Consider the following 20188-nt stretch of genomic DNA (forward strand, 5'->3'; position numbering starts at 1 on the left):
CTCCCTTGCAGCTGCTGGTCCATCCCTTTCCAAAAGATGCGGCGGCTCCACCTGCGGGTACATCTACACAGGGTATCCTGCACACCGGGTCCACCTTCTTCATTAGCCCTGCAACCCTCATGGAGAACGCCAGTGTGTAACATCGAGTGGTCTCCATGGCAACCGACAGGGTGTCACATCGACACGCGATTACGACCTCACGGCGTGGGGATTCCAGAGAAGAGGTTGGGGGCGGCGCCCCCCTGAGCCCCAGACCTACGCCCAAACTGCAGGGAAGGACCCCCCACTTCCTTCCAGCTTCGATCGCCTGACCTCTCCCGCTCACTTGGCACAGTGAGGATGGAGAGCGGGGGATGGGTTTCCACGGCGTCCCCCAACCTGACGGGGGGGCGGGGTATGGTGGCGGGCCCGGCGCCCCCGGCACACTCGAGCCGCTGCGACCGAGCCGGAGCAGGCGCGGGCTGCGCTGGGCCGGGATCGGGGGCGGGAGCGGGCGGGCCCCGCTAGGGGCGTAAGTCCCACCTTCGGGGGCGGTGCCTGGCGGTGGGGAGTGTCAGGAAGAGGAAGAGCGCGGCCAGAGGCGGTGCGGGCGCGCGACGAGCAGACGCCGGGCCGAGGCGAGCGCCGCGCGGGCCACCATGGCCACGGACGAGCTGGCCAGCAAGCTGAGCCGGCGGCTGCAGATGGAGGGCGAGGGCGGCGGCGAGGCCCCGGAGCAGCCCGGGCTGAACGGGGCGGCGGCGGCGGCGGCGGCAGGAGTGCCCGACGAGACGGCAGAGGCGCTGGGCAGCGCGGACGAAGAGCTGAGCGCCAAGCTGCTGCGGCGCGCCGACCTCAACCAGGGCATCGGCGAGCCCCAGTCGCCCAGCCGCCGCGTCTTCAACCCCTACACCGAGTTCAAGGAGTTCTCCAGGAAGCAGATCAAGGACATGGAGAAGATGTTCAAGGAGTGAGTGCCCTCCCGACCCTGTCCCCCACCCACCCCGCGAGCCGTCCTCGGCTCCTGAGCCCCCGAACACCGGGCCCCGCGCGGTCCCGGGACCCTTGCGGCCAGCCGAGCTCCCCGATCCCCGAGTCATCAGGGGCGGGGACCCCAGATCCCTTCCAGATAATCACGAGGCTTCGGGACCTCCTCCCCACCACGCTTATGGTTCTAGAGACCCGCGGCCCCTGGCACGCGACCCCTTCTTACGGTGACGCTGCCCCCGGTACCGCACCCGCACGCACACGGAGTGGGGGACCCCGCGGCTCCTTCTAGAGAAGCGCGAGCCCCCGCTGCTACCATTCGCATGGGTCTGGAGAGTGCGGATCTCTGGCCTAGGACCCCTGTCTTGTTAGTGATGCTTCTCCACACCCGCGCACCACGAGACTGGGGACCCCGTGGCCTCTGCCTCCTCCTCCTCAGCTACTTGAATTCCCAATCAACCCCCACCCCAAACGCGGGTCAGAAACACCCACCCCACCCTCCAGCGCCTCAACAAAGGTGACCGTTCCTTTCACTGGCTGGGGTTCTTTCGTTTCTTCCGCTTATCTCACATCCCCCTCAACGTGGGTTCTGGGCCGAGACCCCTCCCCCACTTTCCCTGCACTTATTCAGCATCTACCAGCAAACTGTGTCAGAGACCCTTCAGTCCCTCTCACCTCTACCCCCATCCACTCCTTTAGCCAGGACCCCAACCCTTGACCCTCAGGTGATCTCCCTAGGGAGGGACCCCTTCCTCCCTGCCCTCTACTCCGCAGGTCTGTACAAACCCCACCACCAATAGTCCAGTCAGGACTGTCCTCTCCTCCCTCTCCAGCCTGTCGCTCCCTCCTCTTGCCCTCACCACCCACTATGCCCTGAAGCTTTGCAGTCACTGGCCCCCTGCTTTCTGTCAGAAGGCCCCATCTCTCCTTTCCCCTCTTCCTCCACTGCGTGCCCCCTGCCGTCCCTGCAGAGGGTCACCTCCTATCTGACTTGGCTGGTGACTCTCACCTCAGCCCTTCCTCCATCCCTTTTCCACACCCTATGCCCTCAGCAGGTTGTACAGGTACTTTCAGGCTTCTGGACTTACCCCTCCCCCAACAAAAAAAACTTTAAAACTCTAAGTGACTGGAGAGAAAAACTTCCTGATCCCCTTTGGGTCCACCCGTGGGTTCACCCTCTTGGGACTGAAATGGTCAGACGCACTGCCCCCCAGCAGTGTAGGGGCTGGGGTGGGGGTGGGGGCCGTGAAGGTGCTCAACCCCCCTTCCCTTGATACTCTTCCCCACCCACCTCCTGTTGTCCATCACCCCTGCCCCTGGCAGGGAAAACAGCCCCAGGGGTGTGATCTGGAATAGGTCTGGAAATGGATCCAAAAAGGTAGACCCGGTCCTGAAGTCAAGTCTTAGGTGCGGAAGCCGGGAGGTCTGGCAGCCACCTTGGCTGGGGCAGGAGGTGGGGGCAGGCTGGGGCAGTGTGACCCAGCGGCAAGCAGGAAGCCCAGGGTGTTTTGCAACCCCCCAGCTTGAGAAAGGCTCTTTCCCACTTCTCACTGCTCGCTGCGGCTGCTGCTTCTGCATTTGACCCCCATTGTAGGGAAGAGGTTTTTTGGTTCTCAGACCTGGATGGCTGGGAACCCCATGCTTTTTTCCAAGTGTCAGCCTGGGGCAGAACTGAGTCCTTAACCCCACCCCAGGCCTCTGCACGGACGCCCCTGGGCCCTGAGGAGCCTGCTCCTTTGCCCCCAGGGTCTTGGTTTAGGAGTTCTTCTCAAGTTTTTTCCTGATCAAAGACTGGCCTTATCAGAAGGCAGGAGTTCCAGGATTCCAGACCCAATAGAAGGCAACTTCCTTGTAGACTCTGCCTCCCCCCTCACGGGGAAGTACAGGGGAGATTATTCAGCTGCTTGATCCCTGTATTCACAGTGCCCAGGGACTAAGGAGCTCCTCCATTCCTCCCAGCACCCCATGACATAGAACTGTCATCACCACTGTGGCACAGTTGGGCAGTCTGGGCATAAAGAAGTGAAGTAACTTGCCAAGAACACACAGCTAGAAAATGATGGAGTCAGGCTCTAAACCCAGGTCTGTGACTCCAGAACTCATGTTCTTCCCTCCTGGGTTTCCCATCACAGATGTCTGCCTCCCCATGGGGAAGATCACCCAGCACCCCCTTCCATATTCATGGCTGATTTTCCCCCACATGGACCCACCACCTCCTTCTCTTGGGCTTCCATGACATCCCTTCTACCTCCATGAAAAATAAAAAGAAGGAACAGTTTGGAGAACCCAGACACACCAAATGAGCAGGGACTTAGGATTGCTTCCCTGGTGGCTCAGACAGTATAAAGAATCTGCCTGCAATGCGGGAGACCTGGGTTTGATCCCTGGGTCGGGAAGATCCCCTGGAGAAGGGCCCAGCAACACACTCCAATATTCTTGCCTGAAGAATCCCATGAACAGAGGAGCCTGGTGGGCTACAGTCAATGGGGTCACAAAGAGTTGGACACGACTGAGCGACTAATTTTCACTAAGTAGGAAGCTGCAGCTTGGTTAGAAGGAGCATGTGGCTTGGGGAGTGGTCGTGAACCTGCATTTGCAGAACAAGCTCACTTTTTTACGGAGGCTGTTTTTGGTATGAGTTTGATGAGGGATACTTTGGTGAAAATTGAGCAGAGCTGAACCCCTGGAGCCCCCTCTTGGCACCACTGCTGCTTGATGGGGTGCTGCTTGGCAGGGATGGGGGGGCAGGAAGGGGCCAGGGAGCTGGACTTCTAGGGAAGGAAGTGCCGCCCGCCGGGGGGCCCTGGCGAGGAGGGAAGGCAGCAGATTTTGTATTCAAGGAAACAAGGCTTCACTGTGCCAGCTGAGCCCAGCCCAGCCGAGTCCTGGCTGTGTACAGCCAACAGACAGGCTCTCATGGAAGACAAAACCCCCGTTCTGCTTCTGCCATCCAAGAGGGGCTGCAGCCTCCTGGGTCCAAGCAGGGCTGGAGGATCACAGCCAGGGCTTTCCTGAGAGACTTCCACCCTGATCTGCAGCCCCCATGGCAGAGGGGAGGGAAGCCCAGGCGTCCTGGGAACCATCCCCCAGATCAGAGTACAAGAGACGGGAGAGGGCAGAGGGAACTGGGAGCTGGACTTGCCTTGGAGGTCAGGAGCTAGGAAGCGGGGCTTTGCTATTGAATTACCTAGTATGCCCGCCCTTCCCCTGGCCTCAGTCTTCCCATCTGTAAAAGGAGCACAATGACAGATGATTCTCAAAGATGATTCAGCAGTGACCTCCTTATGTCTGAGCAATCCTGAGCTGTCTGGATGACAGAACTGCCTTCTGGGATCTTCCAGTTCATCCATTCAGTGGTCATCAGCAGATTCTTCCTCAGGGTGGAGATGGAGGGAGAAGAAAGGGGGCAGAGGGAAGATGGACAGGCTCTCTACTATCACTGACCTTACACTCCTGGTAGTTTCCATCTGGGAGAGACCTTGGGGGGTCGTCATCAACCCTTCTCCCCATTTTACAGAAGAAAAAACTGAGGCCCAGGAAGGTGTGGTGACTTTCGTGGGGAGATTTTTAATGACTGAATCGGAGCACCCTTATCTATACAATGGGGACAGTGGTCCCTGCTTCTCAGGGAGGGGCTGCAGGCAGGTGATGCACACAGAGCTCTGGCACAGTGCCAGGCACCTGGTGGCACCTCGACTCTCAGTCCTTCCTCCCCTTGCTCCCTCAGGCTGCTCCCATCACCTCTAACTCCACCGTCTCCCCTCCTCTGTCTGCTCATTCATTTAAGGTCCTGCGAAGAAGACCTCCCTGGAGAAGGAAATGGCAACCCACTCCAGTATTCTTGCCTGGAGAATTCCATGGACAGAGGAGCCTGACTACCTACAGTCCGTAGGGTCTAGGGTAGCAAAGAGTCAGACTGAGGGACTAATGCTGGAGACCTCCAGGCAAGAGGCAGGGGTGTGGTCCCAGAGGGCCTCAAGGCAGCCACCTCTGAGCTGGCAACAGCCTGGGGCTGTTGCCTGGGGCTCTGTGGGGTTTTGTAAGCTGAGACCTGCCACATAGGCAGGCAGCCATGTAATTCTGAAACTGCTGTGGAATCCGAGGAAGATGCCCTAGTTCCCTGCCTGGCCCGGCCTCGTCCCCAGCCCCAGCCTCTTTGTCTCATGACCCCTTGTGTCAGAACAGCCGGTGCCCCTCTCTCCTTCCCACCCTGCCCTCTCCTCCCCTCCACCTGCTCCACCCCCCTGGTGCCTCCTCGGGTTTTTGCAGTTCACAGCGCCGCACCCCCCACCCCAGCCCACAGCACAGCCCCCTCATCCTTTCTGGGAGACCGTCTGGTGCAGTGGTTAAGGGCTGAGCCTTTGGAGTGTGCCACCCTGGGATGGAATCCCAGCTGTGGGCCCTGGGGCAAGACACATAAACCCTTCTGAGACTCACTTCCTCACCCTAGAACAGGGAGAACAATAGCCCCCACCTCCCAGGGTTGTTATGAAGTGTTTAACCCAGGGCTTGGCGCAGAATAAGTCCTCACCAAGTTCCTGTCACTACCATCCCCAGCCCTGGCAGTGGTGGCTGGCACAGAGATGGCTCCAAAAAGCCACTGGCTGCCTCCACATACCCCCCACAGAGCTGCCCGGCCTGCCAGGCTGGCAGCAGCCCTCTTGCTTTGGGCCCGAGTGATGGGCCTCAGCATGAGAACCTTCTTTCCCTCCTGTGGAACAGAAGCTTTGATTGACAGCTACATATGGCTTTGGTAAATAACAAAAATGGGGAATCGAATTCATTATCACTTAATTACGTGGAAGGCAGGTGGCAGGAAAAAGGGAAAAGCACCCAGCAGCCCAGGGATGACACAAAACTAGTACTCTAGTTGGCTCCTGTCTGCCATTGTCCAGTGGGCGGGTACTCCATTTCTCAGAGTCTATTTCCCCTGGGGCTAAAGAACCTGCCGGGGAAAGTCCTGAGGATTAAGTTGAGAAAGTCCTGGGGAACTCCCTGGTGGCCCAGTGGTTCGGAGTCTGCACTTTCACTGCCAAGGGCCGGGGTTCAGTCCCCAGCCCGGAAACCAAGATCCCGGAAGCTGCATAGTGTGGCCAAAAAAAACCCTCCTGAGCCTTTATAAAGAGTCCACCATCATGTCTGGCTTGTGAGCTATTAAAAACATAGATGATGTTTTTGAAAAATATAGGGTTCACTCCTTTGATCATATTTTGTTAAGTTTCTGTATGCAAGTTCCAGAGAATTAAGGGAAAAATAGAATTTCTGCCCTCAAGAAGCTTACAGTCTCACGAAGAGCAACGGCATAGAGGGGTCTTTGGAAGTGAGAGAGGATGGACCACCAGGGCTAGAAATGTCAGGTTCCATTTCTTTGTTTCTACGAGGAGGACTGAAAGTTCTCTTGAAGGATGCCGTGATGACAGCCCTGATGACAGCCCTCCATAGCCAGCCCTCTGCCTCCACCCCCTCTCCTTATTAAATGGAGCCACCAGGCCCATGGGGCCTGGTGTATTATTTTAGGAACTGAATTGAATCCTCAGATCAGCCCAGTGAGGTGGGTGCTGTTATTCTCCCCATTTGCCACGTGAGGAAAGCAAGGCCCAAGGTTATAATAAGTGGCCAGGGCAGGATTAGAACCAGGTCTGCCTACAGGGAGCTCCCAAGGCCAAGTGAAGGCTGTGTTTGTGGCTGGGGGACAGGGAGGGGGAACCCTCTGAGGGTTCAGAGGTTGGGTCCTGCCCCTACAGCAGCCGGGAGCCTGGCTTTCCGGGGAGAAGCCCCACCCCTGGGGAGGGAGGATTTTTCTGGCCTCAGGCCTGTCCTCTGCTCTCCTACTTCCCTTCTGATTCTGAGTCACCTCTCCTCTCCCAACCCCCGGGGACTTTTGGTTCCCTTTTGGTCCTCCTGCCTTCTGTCCTCTGTGCCTCTGGGTTCAGGGCCTAGCTTCAGCTCTAGGAGACCAGACCTTGCTGTCTGGGGCCCTTTCTGCAAAGCCAGCCCCATGCCCTCCAGCAGCTGAGGGCCCTCTCTCTGCCCAGCCGTCTTCTCCTTGGCTGATTTCCGCTTTTTTATGACTCTAGAGAAGTGAGGGTTCTAGGCCAGAAAGGTGCAGCCAGAGCCAGGCCTGGGGACTCCTGAGCTGTGTGGAGAGAGAGGACCGCTGGGGCTGCTCCATTCCAAGAACTTTCCCTCTTGTTTAATCCTTTCTCAACATCCTGTAAGATGGTCATCACCCATTTCACAGATAAGAAGACTTGAGTCTCAGGTTTCTACAACTTGAGGAGCAGAGACAGGATTTGAACTTGATTCTTCTGACTCCAAGTCCTTTGCTCCCATGGAACCCTATTAGGAGCATATCCTCCTCAGCTTGTTAGAAATCCAGATGCTCGGGCTCCACCCCAGGCCTACTGGATCAGAGTCTGCATTTTAGCAAGACTCACCAGGTGTGCACTTTAAGGTTTAAGAAGCACTGGACCACCCCATAGCCGTCTCTCTGCCCCGTTCCTGAGTCTAGGGAGTGAGGCAGTAACAAGAGGGAAGATTAAGTTAAGTAATAAACACTGGATTATATTAGACATTCGGTGTATGTCCTTTGCAATCACTGTTATAATAATAATTATTATTAAGAGCAGACTGCGGGGAGACCCACTGCTATTGCTACCAGTGGAGGGAGCTGCCCTCCCAGGGTAGGGCTCAGTGAGAGATGCTTAAACCCTGAGTTTAGGATGTCCTGAGCCCTGACAGCCCCCAGCAGGTTGCCATCAGCCAAGGGGGGCACCCACTTGATCCTTGGACTCACTGGGAAGCCATAGGGGTAGCATCAGCCCCACCCTGGCCACACACTCACCCATACATGCTCACACACCCTCTCCTTCGCTGACACAGGGCAACAGATCAAGTGTCAGACTCTAAAGATAGGGCTGGAGGAAGTGGTGAGCGACTGGGCTTTCCCCACCTGAGTCAGGCAGTCTGGGGGTGGGGGAGTGTAGGAACGGATGGGCACTGCCAAACTGTTCGTCACCGAGCCTGTGGGTGTCTACCTGTACCAGGAGGCGGGCCGGGCCAAGCCAGCTGTAACAAGTAGCAAGGTCAGAATTTCCCTGTTGTCTAGAACTTTCCTACCTTCCCATTTCAGGACAAAGGGTAGAGGCCTAGGAGCCACTGAGGCCTCCCGAGACAGGATGGGGGAAGACCAGGTCTGTGAATACCGGGGCCAAAGTCAGGTGGGCCTGGGGGTTCAGTGGTCCATAAACACCACTCTCTCCAGCTGTCTGTCCTCCTGGCAACCCCCATGGGCAGAGGGACCACCAACAAAGGCCTGGGATGGGATGGGAACCAGAAGGGAGAGAATTGGGGTCCCCTGTGCTCCCAAACCAACTGTTGCCCCTCTCCCCCTGTGCAGTGACTCTGATGGCTCCTCACTCTGCCATCAGACAGTACAGCACAGCTGGCCAATGGGGAGGGTCATATTAGAAAGAGCAACTTTGTAATAGAGAGTTTCAAAGCCAAAATAGGCTGTTTTAGTGAAGCAGTGAGCTTCCCCTCCTTAGAGGTATTCAAGTAGGAAAGCTGCATTAGGGATCTGACCCTCATGAATGGCTAAGTGAGATGGCCTCCAGTATCCCTCCGAACCTGAGTTTCTTTGGTACAGGGTCTATAGGCATCAGAACACAGCATAGTAGTTAAAAGCACATGTTTTTCCTTAGGCTAGGGTTCTGATCATCAGGTATGTCCTTGTTAGCTATGATCTTGGTCAAGTCACTTCCTCCCTGAGCCTCAGTCTGCTCGTCTGTAGTATGGGGATGTTTATGCCTGCTTCACCAAGTTCTTGAGAGGATCTGACACAAAGCACTTGGGATAGAGCCTGCCACATAGTAAGTGCTCAGCCAAGAGGAGCCACTAATGATAATATTGTTATGAAATAGGGGCAGGCCCTAACACTATCAGAGCTGGCTGCTGTTCAGCCCCATAACTCCGGGTTAGCAGAACCAGGGGAGGAGGAGCAATCCGCCAAGAGGGCCCTGCAGCCCAAAGGGGCAAAGTCTGCCTGGGTAGTGGCTGCTGCTCCACTTTCAAGGACAGATGGGAGGGGATTTTGTCACCAGCATCCGGGGCAGCAGCAGCTGAGCCCTCCCTGTTGAGAACTTTTCAGGGGGAGGCAGGTAGGAATGCAGGCACAGTGCCAGGTGCAGCAGCCTCCCCGTGCTGGAGAAAAGTGCTAAGCTCCCTGCCCAGGAGCTTTGTTGTCAGTCCCGCCTGATGGAATTGGTCCTCCCAGGCAGGTCCCAAGCCTCTCCTCTCAGCCCAGCCTCCCCCAGCCCTGCAGGCTTGAGAATTCAGGACCTCATGGGACCAAGAAGAAGAGGGAAGCAGGTAGGTAGGGAGGGAGGAAAGTTTATAGCTTTTGGACTCTTGCTGATCTCTAGCTGTGTGACCCTGGGCTGCTTGCTACCCACTCTGGGCCCCAATTTCCTTACATGACATGAAGCAGGTAGACCAGGCATCCAGACAAATCTTGTGTACACAGTCTTTGCCTGGCTCCTCTGAGCTACCTGTAGCCTCAGCTCCAGCTCAGGGCAAGGGCTGTTGCAAGAGAGGGTCTCCCCAGCCAAGGATATGCCTCTTTCCCAGCATCCTACTAACACCATTCTCTCCTGGGTTGCCAGGCATCCTCCTGCTGGTGGCACAGTGACCGTCTCCCCCTTTCTCACTTCCCTCTCTGTCAGAAGAGGAACAGGAGGGTAACCCAGGACTGGGGCTTCTCTCTCTCTCTGCCCAGTGAGAGAGCAAAAGATTATATCTCTTCACCTCCCCAAGTGGCAGGGTCTCTGAATCCAGCCTAATGGGGGTTGGGGATGGAAGTAGTTGGACCTTCAGGGGAGATGCTCGTGGGACCCCTCATTCATCTTGTCCACCCCCTACCTCCAGGCCAGTCTACAGCAAGCATTTCCTCCCAGCCATATACCTTCAGGACTGGGGAAGAAATTATATTTTTTACCACTATTATTATTATCACTATTTTTATATTATATGTACAAAGTACTTAACTAGTATCTGGCACATTAAAAGTTCTCAATAGAGCTATTATAATCAAATTAGCAGGTTTTAGGCACATATTACCTACTAGGTGTTTTATATCCTTGTGTGTGGGCTTTGTTGTTGTTCACTTGCTCAGTCATGTCCGACTCTTTGCGACCGCATGGACTGCAGCACGCCAGGCTTCCCTGTCCTTTACCATCTCCCAGAGCTTGCTCAAATTCATGTCCATTGAGTTGGTGATGCCATCCAACCATCTCGTCCTCTGTTGTCCCCTTCTCCTCCTGCCTTCAATCTTTCCCAGTGTCAGGGTCTTTTCTAATGAATCGGCTCTTTGCATCAGGTGGCCAAAGTATTGGAGCTTCAGCTTCAGTATGGGCTTAGTCATGTCCAACTCTTTGTGACACCATGGACAGTAGCCTGGCAGGCTCCTCTGTCCGTGGGATTTTCCAGATAAGAATACTGAAGTGGGTTGCCATTTCCTATTCCAGGGGTTTTTCCTGACCTAGGGATTGAACCCATGTCTCTTGCATTGGCAGGCAGGTTCCTTACTAACTGCAATACCTGGAAAGCCTATTTTATATATCCATAATCTCCTTTACTCTCAAACCCTAACGACAGATGTTAACAATAATAATAATAATTCAGCAGTGGTACTATAGTTAGCGTGTATTAATTAAGTACTTATTGTGGGCTAGCCTCTGTGCTCAGAATCTGTGTGGATCCTCTCTTAACCCTTGCCTTGAGCCTGAGATGGGTCTGATCTCCATGGTGTAAATGGGGAAATTGAGGCACCTGGGGTCATGTGACCTGAGCAGGGTCACCTAGCCCGCAGACGGCAGAGCTGGGGTTTGGACTCGGGTCAGTCTCAGCAGAGATGCTGTGAGCACAAACCTCCACGGTTTACCTAGGAAGAATCTAGCTGACCCAATGACCCAGAGCCCGCCCACATCAGAGCCCAGGGCATGTGGTGGATGTCCACTCCCCTTGGGGGTGTCCAGTGTTGCCACCCCTGGGGCCCCACCTCTCACCCCAGCACCTGCTTCTCCCTGCTCTCTGTCACCTCCCCTTGGTGACTGATCCCCTGGCACTTCGGCCAGCACTGTCCCCCTGGGGGCGGGAGCCCAGACCCGGTAATTGATTGATGCTTGATTGACGCAGACAGCGGTTCAAGCCGCGGTTTGAGCTGCAGCCCAGACAGGCCTGGGAGCTGCCAGAGACCGAGATGCAGAGCCCTCGTTTCTGTCCAAGTGTGGACACTTTATCTGCACTTCCTCTGAAACTGAGCCACCTCTGGCTGCGGGAGAAACCCTTGAGCAGTAAATAAAGCTGAGACTCAGGAGAGGCAAGTGGGGCGGTAGAGAGAGTCAAGTGTGGGAAACGCAGGGATAGGGGGCTGAACCCCTGGCCAGTGCCCAGACCCTTATATTCCCTGTTGTCTAATCAGTCACGTGGGGCCATAACTGACCTCCCAGGATTGCTGAGCATAGAGGTTGTAGAGAGAAACTGCCTGGCACATAGTAGGAGCTTCATAAAAGTAACTAAGTCTCATCACGATAGTGCTGGTAGCTGGTAGTTTGTGGAGCCAGAGCTGTGCTAAGCTGCTTGTCACGTGTGAACCCCTTCAGTCCTTGCAGTGACCCTACGAAAGGGTCACCATCATACCAGGGGTTCTTGGCCTCAGCAGGAGGCTCAGTGGCACTGTCTCCTAGAACCCAAGCCATCTGCTCCAGCCCTGACATGTCATCACCGAATGTAACTGGAGCCCAAATTCGGAAAGAGGCCAGGTCTTTGTTTTCCTCAGGGACACTTAGGAGGGCCGTCCGTATGACTGACCGTGGAAAGACTGACTCCTCTGTCATTGGGCTGCTCTCCTGGGTTGCTCCAGGGCCGCTCCAGTACCGGTCACTAAGGCTCAAGGAGCAGCCACCCCACCTGTTACCAACTGGCAAACAGACTCTGAAGATGGAAGATGAGGGGCTCCACTGTGCCCCCCACAGGGTCCCTCCAGCTCTAAGTGGAGTCTGGACTATGGGATCATTGGCCTTCCTGACCTTCTCAAGTCCCACAGTCCTCCACTGCATCCTCTCATTATCTGCTTCCACCTTGGCTATGGCCACTGCCTGCACTCTAGCCGCCTCTCTCCATGGGGGGAGAGAGCCTGTGTTCCCTGCAGGCTTCCCAGAGACCTGTCTTCCCTGTGCTGCGTCACTTCCAACCACTGACTCACTTGCTCGTGAACTATTTATACCCCTCGCACAAATGCTCCACTCAGCGCTCCTCTGTTCTGCTGGCAGCCCCAGGACGTGTGGAGGGGGGCTGGGCCCAGCAAATGTGCAGGTCTGTGAGCCCTCCAGACGTAGGATAGAAGCCCAGCTCCTTCTTCTACTGCTGTGTGACCTTGGGCAGCTCACTTCACCTCTCTGAGCCTTCGTTTAAAATGAAGGGGATTAAGTAAAATGAAGTAGGTAAATTTCCCAGCACAAAGATAAGAGTTCAAAAGCTGGTTGCTATCAGATGTCCATAGTTGTGTGAAGTCTAACTGGAGATAGGGGAAGGGAATTGGGGAGCCCTTGAAGAGGGGACAGAAATGACTGTTTATTGTAGGAACTCCAAGTCTGCAGAAAGTTTCTGGAGCTCAGCACCTCTGTCATATTACTGTCACCAGCACTGTCACCCAGCCATCTGAGGCCTTGAGGACTGCACAAGGGTCTTTAGGCTCAGGAGGCCCACTTGGCCAACACTGAGATGACCCTCCCCCACCCACACGGAGGCAATCAGGGCCGTTGCTTGGTTAGCCTGATAAGAGGGCCTGGCTGGGCTGTGGGAACAGCACCCACATCCGCCAGGCTGTGTGCTTCCAGCACCAGCAGCACCTCCCCCAGCAGGGGACAGGCCGGAGGGCAGCTCTGACCCAAGCTCTTACCACAAGGAAGCCGGTCGAGCAAGCTGTTTAGACTCTGCCCCTCACCCTGTCTGTCTCTCTGCCAGGCCATGGGTGGTAGAAAAAAGAGACCCGGAATGTGCAGGGCAGAGACACAGTCATCCCCTAATCATTGTTCCAGGCCTTTCCAGCCACCGATGTACCCCCCAGCACACACCCTGTACAAATTGTTCCCTGAACACACCCCAGGCCACATTCCAGAAAACTCAAAGTAGCCCCTCCCTCCTGTGAGCCCTGGCCCCTTCCCTTAGACATTCTGTGCCTTCTGCCTCCCTCCTGGGTGGAGACAGGGAGAGGGGGAGATATGGAGCCAAGATGTCCCTCGAGGGCCTGTGGAGGTGCCTAAGGATGGTCAGTGAGTTCTTACATCAGGGCCCACCCTCCCAGTCCATACCCCGTATGACATTGTGAATTCTTCCTACCTGCTTGTCATGTCTCATTCAGTAAATAGGGGTTGTGGTTTCAGCTTCCCTGTGTAGCAGGTTTGGCCAAAGGTTGGCACTGTTCAACAGGTAGGCTGCCGGGGCACGTGGTGAGCTCCCCATCATCAGAGGTAACCAAGCAGTCACTGGGCCACAAATCAGCCTTGGCTGAGGTCCTCGCTAGGAGGTGACTTTTGAGCCCCTAGGCTTCTTGCAGTCTGGCTTATCACCTCTCTGGCTGGTGAGGTATGATGTGTCAGGATGTCCTTAGGCCTCTCTTTGCACCCACAGGTACGATGCCGGCCGGGATGGTTTCATCGACCTGATGGAGCTAAAGCTCATGATGGAAAAACTTGGAGCCCCTCAGACCCACCTGGGCCTGAAAAACATGATCAAGGAGGTGGATGAGGACTTTGACAGCAAGCTCAGCTTCCGGGAGGTGAGCTTCCTACTCCCCATGGGGGGCAACACTGTTGGGGGCTTGGTGGTGGGGAGAGACTCACCCCTGCTTTGTCACTGAGCTACTTGTCCTTGAACAGCCACTGTTGAATGGCTGATTGTTGGCTGAATGAGGTTTCAGCAGATTGTAGAGCAGGTCCCCAGGGAGATTCTGAGATACCTAAGTGAGAAGAAGGTCCATCCATTCCTTCATGTAGGGAGCACTTATTTTATTGATTGATTGATTGATTTTTATTTATGTCTGCATTGGGTCTTAGCTGATGCGTGAGCTTTTATGCAAGTATGCACAGAGCTACTCTCTGGTTGCGGTGCTCAGGCTTTTCATTGCAGCGGCTTCTCCTGTTGCAGAGCATGGGCTCTAGGTGCATGAGCTTCAGTAGTTGTAGCACACAGACTCAGTAGTTGCAGCTCGTGGGCTCTAGAGCGCATACTCAGTAGTTGTGGCCCACAGGCATAGTTTGCCCCACTGCATGTGGAATCTTCCTGGACCAGGGATCGAACCCATGTCCCCTGCTTTGGTAGGCAGACTCCCCATCCACTATACTGTCAGGGAAGTCCTGTATCCCTGACCCCATGTGCGCTCTGGGAGTACAGAGAAAGACCCTGTGCTCCAGGGGTCCTGGCGTGCAGAGGGGGAGATGCACAGAGAGTGAAACAACAGGATGCTGTGACTGAGGAGAAGAGGGGGCAGATGGAGGAGGGACTCTCATTGCAGGTCCAAGAGGAGCAGGTGCTGGACCGGGTGACTTCACACTCCAGATCTCACTCAGCCTCACTTTGAGACGGGAGCCATGAGCGAACCTGTTTGCTGGAGGAGGAAACTGAGGCATCAAGCTAGATAGCAATGGCACTGGCCCCCTGGGCAGCACAGGGTTAAATGCCAGCTGTGACCTCTGGAAAGTCAAGGCTGAGGTGGGCCTTGGAGAGCTAGCAGGAAGCCTAGAGGAGGCCAGGCCAGAGAAGGGTGGCCCAGGCGCCTGGGGGAGTGAGGCCCAGGGAGGAAGGCAGCACATGATGATGGTATGGACTCAGGACCTGGGTTCAAGTCCATCTTCTTTCTGTAAAATGGGCACAATAATGTACCTTCAGGGCTCAGCAAATGGGGTTCAAAGTGGACTGGTTTGGAGAACAGTGGAGACAAAGGTAAGAGGTAAGTTGAGGCATTTGATGGGAGCTGAGCGTGGGCAGAGCAGCCTCCAGGAGCCCCAATCCTGGGGTGGACAGGAGAGATTAGGTCACCTAGCCTCTCATTCTACAGATGGGCAACCAAAGCTCAGAGAGGGAGGGGCCCAGCAGCCTGTTCAGGGACACAGAGCATGGAGAGTGGAGAACCCAGGCCTCTGGCTCCCAGGCCCGCAAGCACCTCTCTTCCCAGGGAGGCCTGTCGCAGGCCCAGGGGTCGGGGCAGGCTCTGGCCCCTCCCACTCTCTCCCTAATGACATCAGCGTTCTGTTCTCCCTGCCACAGTTCCTCCTGATTTTCCGCAAGGCAGCAGCCGGGGAGCTGCAGGAGGACAGCGGGCTGCACGTGCTGGCTCGCCTCTCTGAGATCGACGTGTCCACTGAGGGTGTCAAGGGGGCCAAGAGCTTCTTTGAGGCCAAGGTAAGGAACAGGGGGATGTGGGGATGCCCTAACCCTACTCGAGGATGGGGGTGGCTTGGGTCCACCAGGACCCTGAGTTAGCACAAGGGTCAGCATGTCCCCTTCCTGTCCCTGCTGAGGCCACAGACAGGAGGTGGGGAGCTGACGCCTATCAGGGCCCATGTCGTTCCTGACTTCTCCCCCCCCCTATCCAGCTTGTGATCCTTTCCAGCTTCCCCTTTCTCTCCCTCAAGGATGGGTGAGGGGTGTGTATTCTTGAAGAGGGAACAAGGGCCACTTTGAGATGCCCCTGCCCTAGAACACAGAGCCACTACCCTCAAAGGACTGGGCTTTAAAAGGTGGGACCAAGAGAGAGCAGAGCAGGCTCAGAAACACAGCACTGGCTCCCAGGGCCTCTTGGAGACACTAGCCCTGCCAGCCCCAGCCCAAAGGGTGTGTGATGGGCCCCAGAGGCCAACCCCAGGCATGGCATAGGTTCAGGTGGAGGGGACGACTGTGGTTCCTGGATCCTGTCTTCCCAGGGCCATGGGGCTCCTGCCTGTTCTTGCTTCTCCCCACCTTTATGTTAGCTAAGAACATTCCTTCTAAAGGCCTCCTCCCACCTCCTTCTGGGCTTCTAGAATTGATGGGATGTTTCCGGGTTCAGTTGGGCTTCCCAGGACAGGAACAGGATAAGAATAGCTACATCAGAAGCTCCCAGTTACAGGACCCACACTCTGCAACAGCCACTGAATGTATCTTATCTCTTTTAATCCTCTCCACGTATCTATGAGGTCAGAGTTATTCATCACCAGCCTCTAAATATGGGCTTCCCTGGTAGCTCAGTTGGTGAAGAGTCTGCCTGCAGTGCAGGAGACCCAGGTTCAACCCCTGGGTGGGGAAGATTCCCTGGAAGAGAAAATGGCAACCCACTGCAGTATTCTTGCCTGGGAAATGCCATGGACAGAGAAGCCTGGCAGGCTACAGTCTATGGAGTCACTAGTCAGACACGACTTAGCAACTAAATCACTACCAGGCTCTAAATGGAAGAACTGAGGCTCACAGAGGTGACTGAAGCTGCCAAGGGTCTGGATGGTGGGAGGCAGAGCATTGGTTGGGGTGGGATGGGGGGCACAGCAGAACTAGAAGAGACCACAGAGAGACCTCCTCCGGTCCTAACCACCTGATTCCCCAACCCCATCCCAGGTCCAGGCCATGAATGTGTCCAGCCGCTTCGAGGAGGAGATCAAGGCAGAGCAGGAGGAGAGGAAGAAGCAGGCGGAGGAGATGAAGCAGCGGAAAGCGGCCTTCAAGGAGCTGCAGTCCACCTTCAAGTAGCAAGGCTGCACCCCCACCACATGGCCCCGGCCCAGGCACCCAGTCTGGCCGGCGAGGGTGGCAAGGGCAGGCAGACCAGAGGCCCAGCTTGATCCTTGGTCTGCCCGAAGGGACCATGCTAAAAAGCTAGAGAAGTCTGTGAACGAGCTGGTTGAGGGGGTCTCCCAGAGCAGCCCGGCCTCTCCCTGCTCCCTCTGCTATTCCTGAGGCCGCGACACCAGCTGCCCGGCTGGTCCTGCTCCTTCGCCTCCTGGCTGCCCGCTGCCCACTGCCTGCCCCAGCCATGCCTGCTCCTGGCTCTAGGGCACACCCTGCTGGGGGGCTGCCTTCCACACACACTCCTCTCCTCCCTGCGCCTCCCCCTTTCCACCTCCTCCCCACCCCAGAGGCCACCTGCCCTTCACCTGCAGGCTGCACCACCCCCACAGCCCTGGGGCCCCTCCCTAGACTGGGTGAGCGACAGATGGCAAGAATCGCAGCCCCATAGAGCTGATCGGTAGCACCCGGCTCCCCACCCCCAGCACCTGTTCCTGCAGCCCTGCCTTCTCTCTGCTGGAATCAAGGAGGGCGCTTCTACCCTGGCCAAGGGACCCAAGGCCCTGGCCCACCCACCCCAACCCACCCTCCCACCCTCCAGCTGACATGGAAACCCCGGTCCTCTGGGCCCCAGCCAAGCAGGGTGAGGGGGCAGCTCTGCCAATCTACCTCACGGGCCCACACTCTGCCGGCCATGCCATGGATCATGGGCCGGGAAGGCTCTGGGGGCAGAAACACCACTCCCTGGTCCCCCCACCCTGACACCAGCCCATAGCAGCCAGAGGGTCCCTGGAGGTCCCTGGAGGGAGGAGGGCTTGGCCCCTTCATGGAGAAGGAAACCAGCCCACCTCCGTTCTCCAGGAGGTGTCCAAGAAGTGCTTTAAGTTGTTTGCACGGACCAAGTGGTGGGGAGCAGGGGGCCTGGCTGGGCTCTTTCACACCATCCTTCCCCGAATGATGTTCACCGCCTTGGCACCAGCGACGGGAACCTGTCCCGTCACACCCACCCCTGAGGGTGCACGGGGACCCCAGCCCTCCCCGCCATGCCCCTCCCCAGACGGGCCGTGGCCAAGCCTGTGCCACTGGCCCGGCCCTACGCAGCTCCCCATGTGCGCGCTCACATGTGTGCGTGTCCGTGTGTGTGTGCGTGTCTGTCCGTTGCTGTGTCGTGAAGCTGTGCCCGTCCCCCAGTCCAAACAAGTGAATGGCCACCGAGGCCACAGTTATGCAACTTTCTGTGTGTGTCGTGACAGCGTCACTGCTTTTTAAACTCGATAACTCTTTATTTTAGTAAGATGCCCCAAGAGTCCACACAACTCCTGTTGGACTTGCAGAGGTTTTATTTTTTTGGCCTTAGAATCTGCAGGAATTAGGAGGTACTGACCCCCGTGCAGCAGCCTTGGCCCTGGATTGCGTTTGCCTTAGCGGATATGTTTATACAGATGAATATAAAAAGTTCTTTTTCTTTGGGCTTATTGCTTTTTTTTCTCTCCTCCCATCTCACCAAAAAAAAAAAAAAGCTACTTCTTCATTCGGTGGTACGATTATTTTTTTTAACTAAATAAGATAAAATTCTATATTCTTATGTGTGTGTGGTTCTTGTTGGGGTGGGAGAAGGGAGGGGCTGGGAAAGGAGTGGACAGGGTGAGGTCACCTGGGTGTGGGGGCAGCATTTGCTCAGGTGGCTCCCATGTCAGAAGCCAGGGAGAAGAGGGGACTCTTCCTAAAGGGAGAAGTTGAGTTTGATGTTCACATGCTGTCTCAGCTCTTTTTTAAAAGAAAAAATTATCTACTTATTTATTTGGCTGCACTAGGTCTTAGTTGCCACACTTAGAATCTTGTGGCATGCAAACTCTTAGTTGCCTCATGTGGGATTTGTTTCCCTGACCAGGGATCAAACCCAAGACTCCTGCATTGGATGCATGGAGTCTTAGCCACCAGACCACCAGAGAAGTCAGTGTATCAATTCATTTAATCCTCACAGTCAGCCCATGGGGGTGGGGGAGTGGCGGTCTTTCTCAGATAAGAATAGACCCAGAAAGTCTTCAAGAGACACAGGTAAATGGGGCAGCTCCAGCTCATTCAGTCCACAGCCCATGTCCCTACCCATCTAGCCACCCTGCCTGCCAAGTTCATTTGAGGACATGCACCAGAAGTGGCACCAAGGCCACAGGGATTCTGGACTAATGCACCTGGGAGCCCCGCCAAGGCTCCCTCACACTCAGACACTCCAAGCCTCCTCAGTTACTGGGATAGTGGGGTGATGAGGAATGAGCTGGGTTGCTGCCTATATGAGGACTTTGGACAGATTAGGCACTCCCTGGGTCTCAGTCTCCCCATCTGGTCAGTGTGAGGGTGGGCGAAGGTCTCCCCTTTGGCTTCCAGGTAGGGTATCCCCCTCTCCCAGGTACAATCTGTGGGGTGGGAGTCGGGGGCAGGATTTTGAGATGATGCTGTACATCACTGCCCCCAGGTGGACATAGGTGGCACTACAGCAGCCAGAATGCCCTACGCCTCTGGCTTCCTGCTTGGAGAAGGCTTCGTCCTTGAAGCGTTATTTCCTGAGAAAGGCCACTCCACGTGCCACCTGTGGCCCGAGATGCCATTAACACTGTCTGTTGATATCATTAACACTGTATATTGGGTGAAGCATTGTCCTCAATTGCCTTCCCAAGGGAAGAATATTGGCAGCCCTGACATCCTAGCAAAATGGTCTCAGAGCTAAGGGAAGGATACAGACAGGCAAGGGCTTTCAGGCCCCAGAGCCCCAGCCCAGCTGGCCCAGTGATGGATGTGGGCCTCAAGCCCTCAGAATGTGAGATACATAGGCCACCGTTCCCACGCCAGGCCCTCCCCTATCAGATGCAGCTGGGAGGGGCCCTAGCCCCAGCCACCATGAGAACCCCCTCTCCCAGCCCAGGCAGGGGGCACAAGAGGAATAAGGAGTCCTGAAGGGATTAAGGGACCAAGAGTGGGGAAGGGAGGTGGCTCCTCAAACCCCAGTAAGCCTCCCCACCACCAAGTTCCAGCCCCCAGCACCAAACACCAAATCCCTCACTCATTCCCCCAACTCCCTACTTTCACCTGGTTTTGAGGAGAAATGCTGCCAGTCCCAAGCCTGCCTCCTTAATGGGCCCCACCCAGGATGTAACAGCTGCTACTAGAGAGTCCTGTCCCAGCAACTAAAAATGATGGGCCCCATCCTGGCACCTGCCCTGTTTCTCAGGCTCTCACCAGCACCCTCGTTGACTCCCAACCTTGGCATCGCTTTTCCTAACGTTTCCCACACCTCCGAGTCCAGCCTCTGCCAAGTCACTCATGGTTATTTTTCCAGCACAGTCTGGCCCTGAGTGGCTGGCTGACATTAAGTGCCCTCATCCCGGGAGGCCCCACTCCAGGCCCTGGAATA

General features: G+C 55.9%; 1 protein-coding gene across 3 annotated transcripts; it reads left to right on the plus strand.

The window, feature by feature from the left end:
• The first annotated feature begins 576 nt into the window (after nt 1-576).
• On the plus strand, nt 577-18354 carry EFHD2 (EF-hand domain family member D2). 3 transcript variants are annotated; one of them, XR_014053136.1, is made up of 6 exons: nt 577-949; nt 13657-13804; nt 14914-14974; nt 15292-15426; nt 16612-16697; nt 16952-18354. XR_014053136.1 is itself a non-coding variant. In XM_081488064.1 (5 exons), the coding sequence occupies exons 1-5, from the start codon at nt 639-641 to the stop codon at nt 17241-17243; spliced, it is 972 nt and encodes a 323-aa protein (XP_081344190.1). In that variant the 5' UTR covers nt 577-638; the 3' UTR covers nt 17244-18354. The 3 variants fall into 3 exon arrangements, 2 of the variants coding, with proteins under 2 accessions (XP_081344190.1, XP_081344191.1); XM_081488064.1 differs by lacking the exon at nt 14914-14974; XM_081488065.1 differs by lacking the exon at nt 14914-14974 and having other exon boundaries at nt 16612-18354.
• Nucleotides 18355-20188: the final 1834 nt, after the last annotated feature.

The sequence above is a fragment of the Giraffa tippelskirchi genome, chromosome 5 (assembly GCF_054371585.1).
Source record: "Giraffa tippelskirchi isolate mGirTip1 chromosome 5, T2T-mGirTip1v1.2.pri, whole genome shotgun sequence".
NCBI classification, from domain to species: Eukaryota; Metazoa; Chordata; class Mammalia; order Artiodactyla; family Giraffidae; genus Giraffa; species Giraffa tippelskirchi.

Bases quoted from the DNA above. Each gene is read 5' to 3' on its own strand.
- EFHD2 (XM_081488064.1), top strand. From the start codon at position 639: ATGGCCACGGACGAGCTGGCCAGCAAGCTGAGCCGGCGGCTGCAGATG. The intron at 950-13,656 runs GTGAGTGCCCTC...TTGCACCCACAG, and splicing joins ATGGAGAAGATGTTCAAGGA to GTACGATGCCGGCCGGGATG. The intron at 15,427-16,611 runs GTAAGGAACAGG...ACCCCATCCCAG, and splicing joins AGAGCTTCTTTGAGGCCAAG to GTCCAGGCCATGAATGTGTC.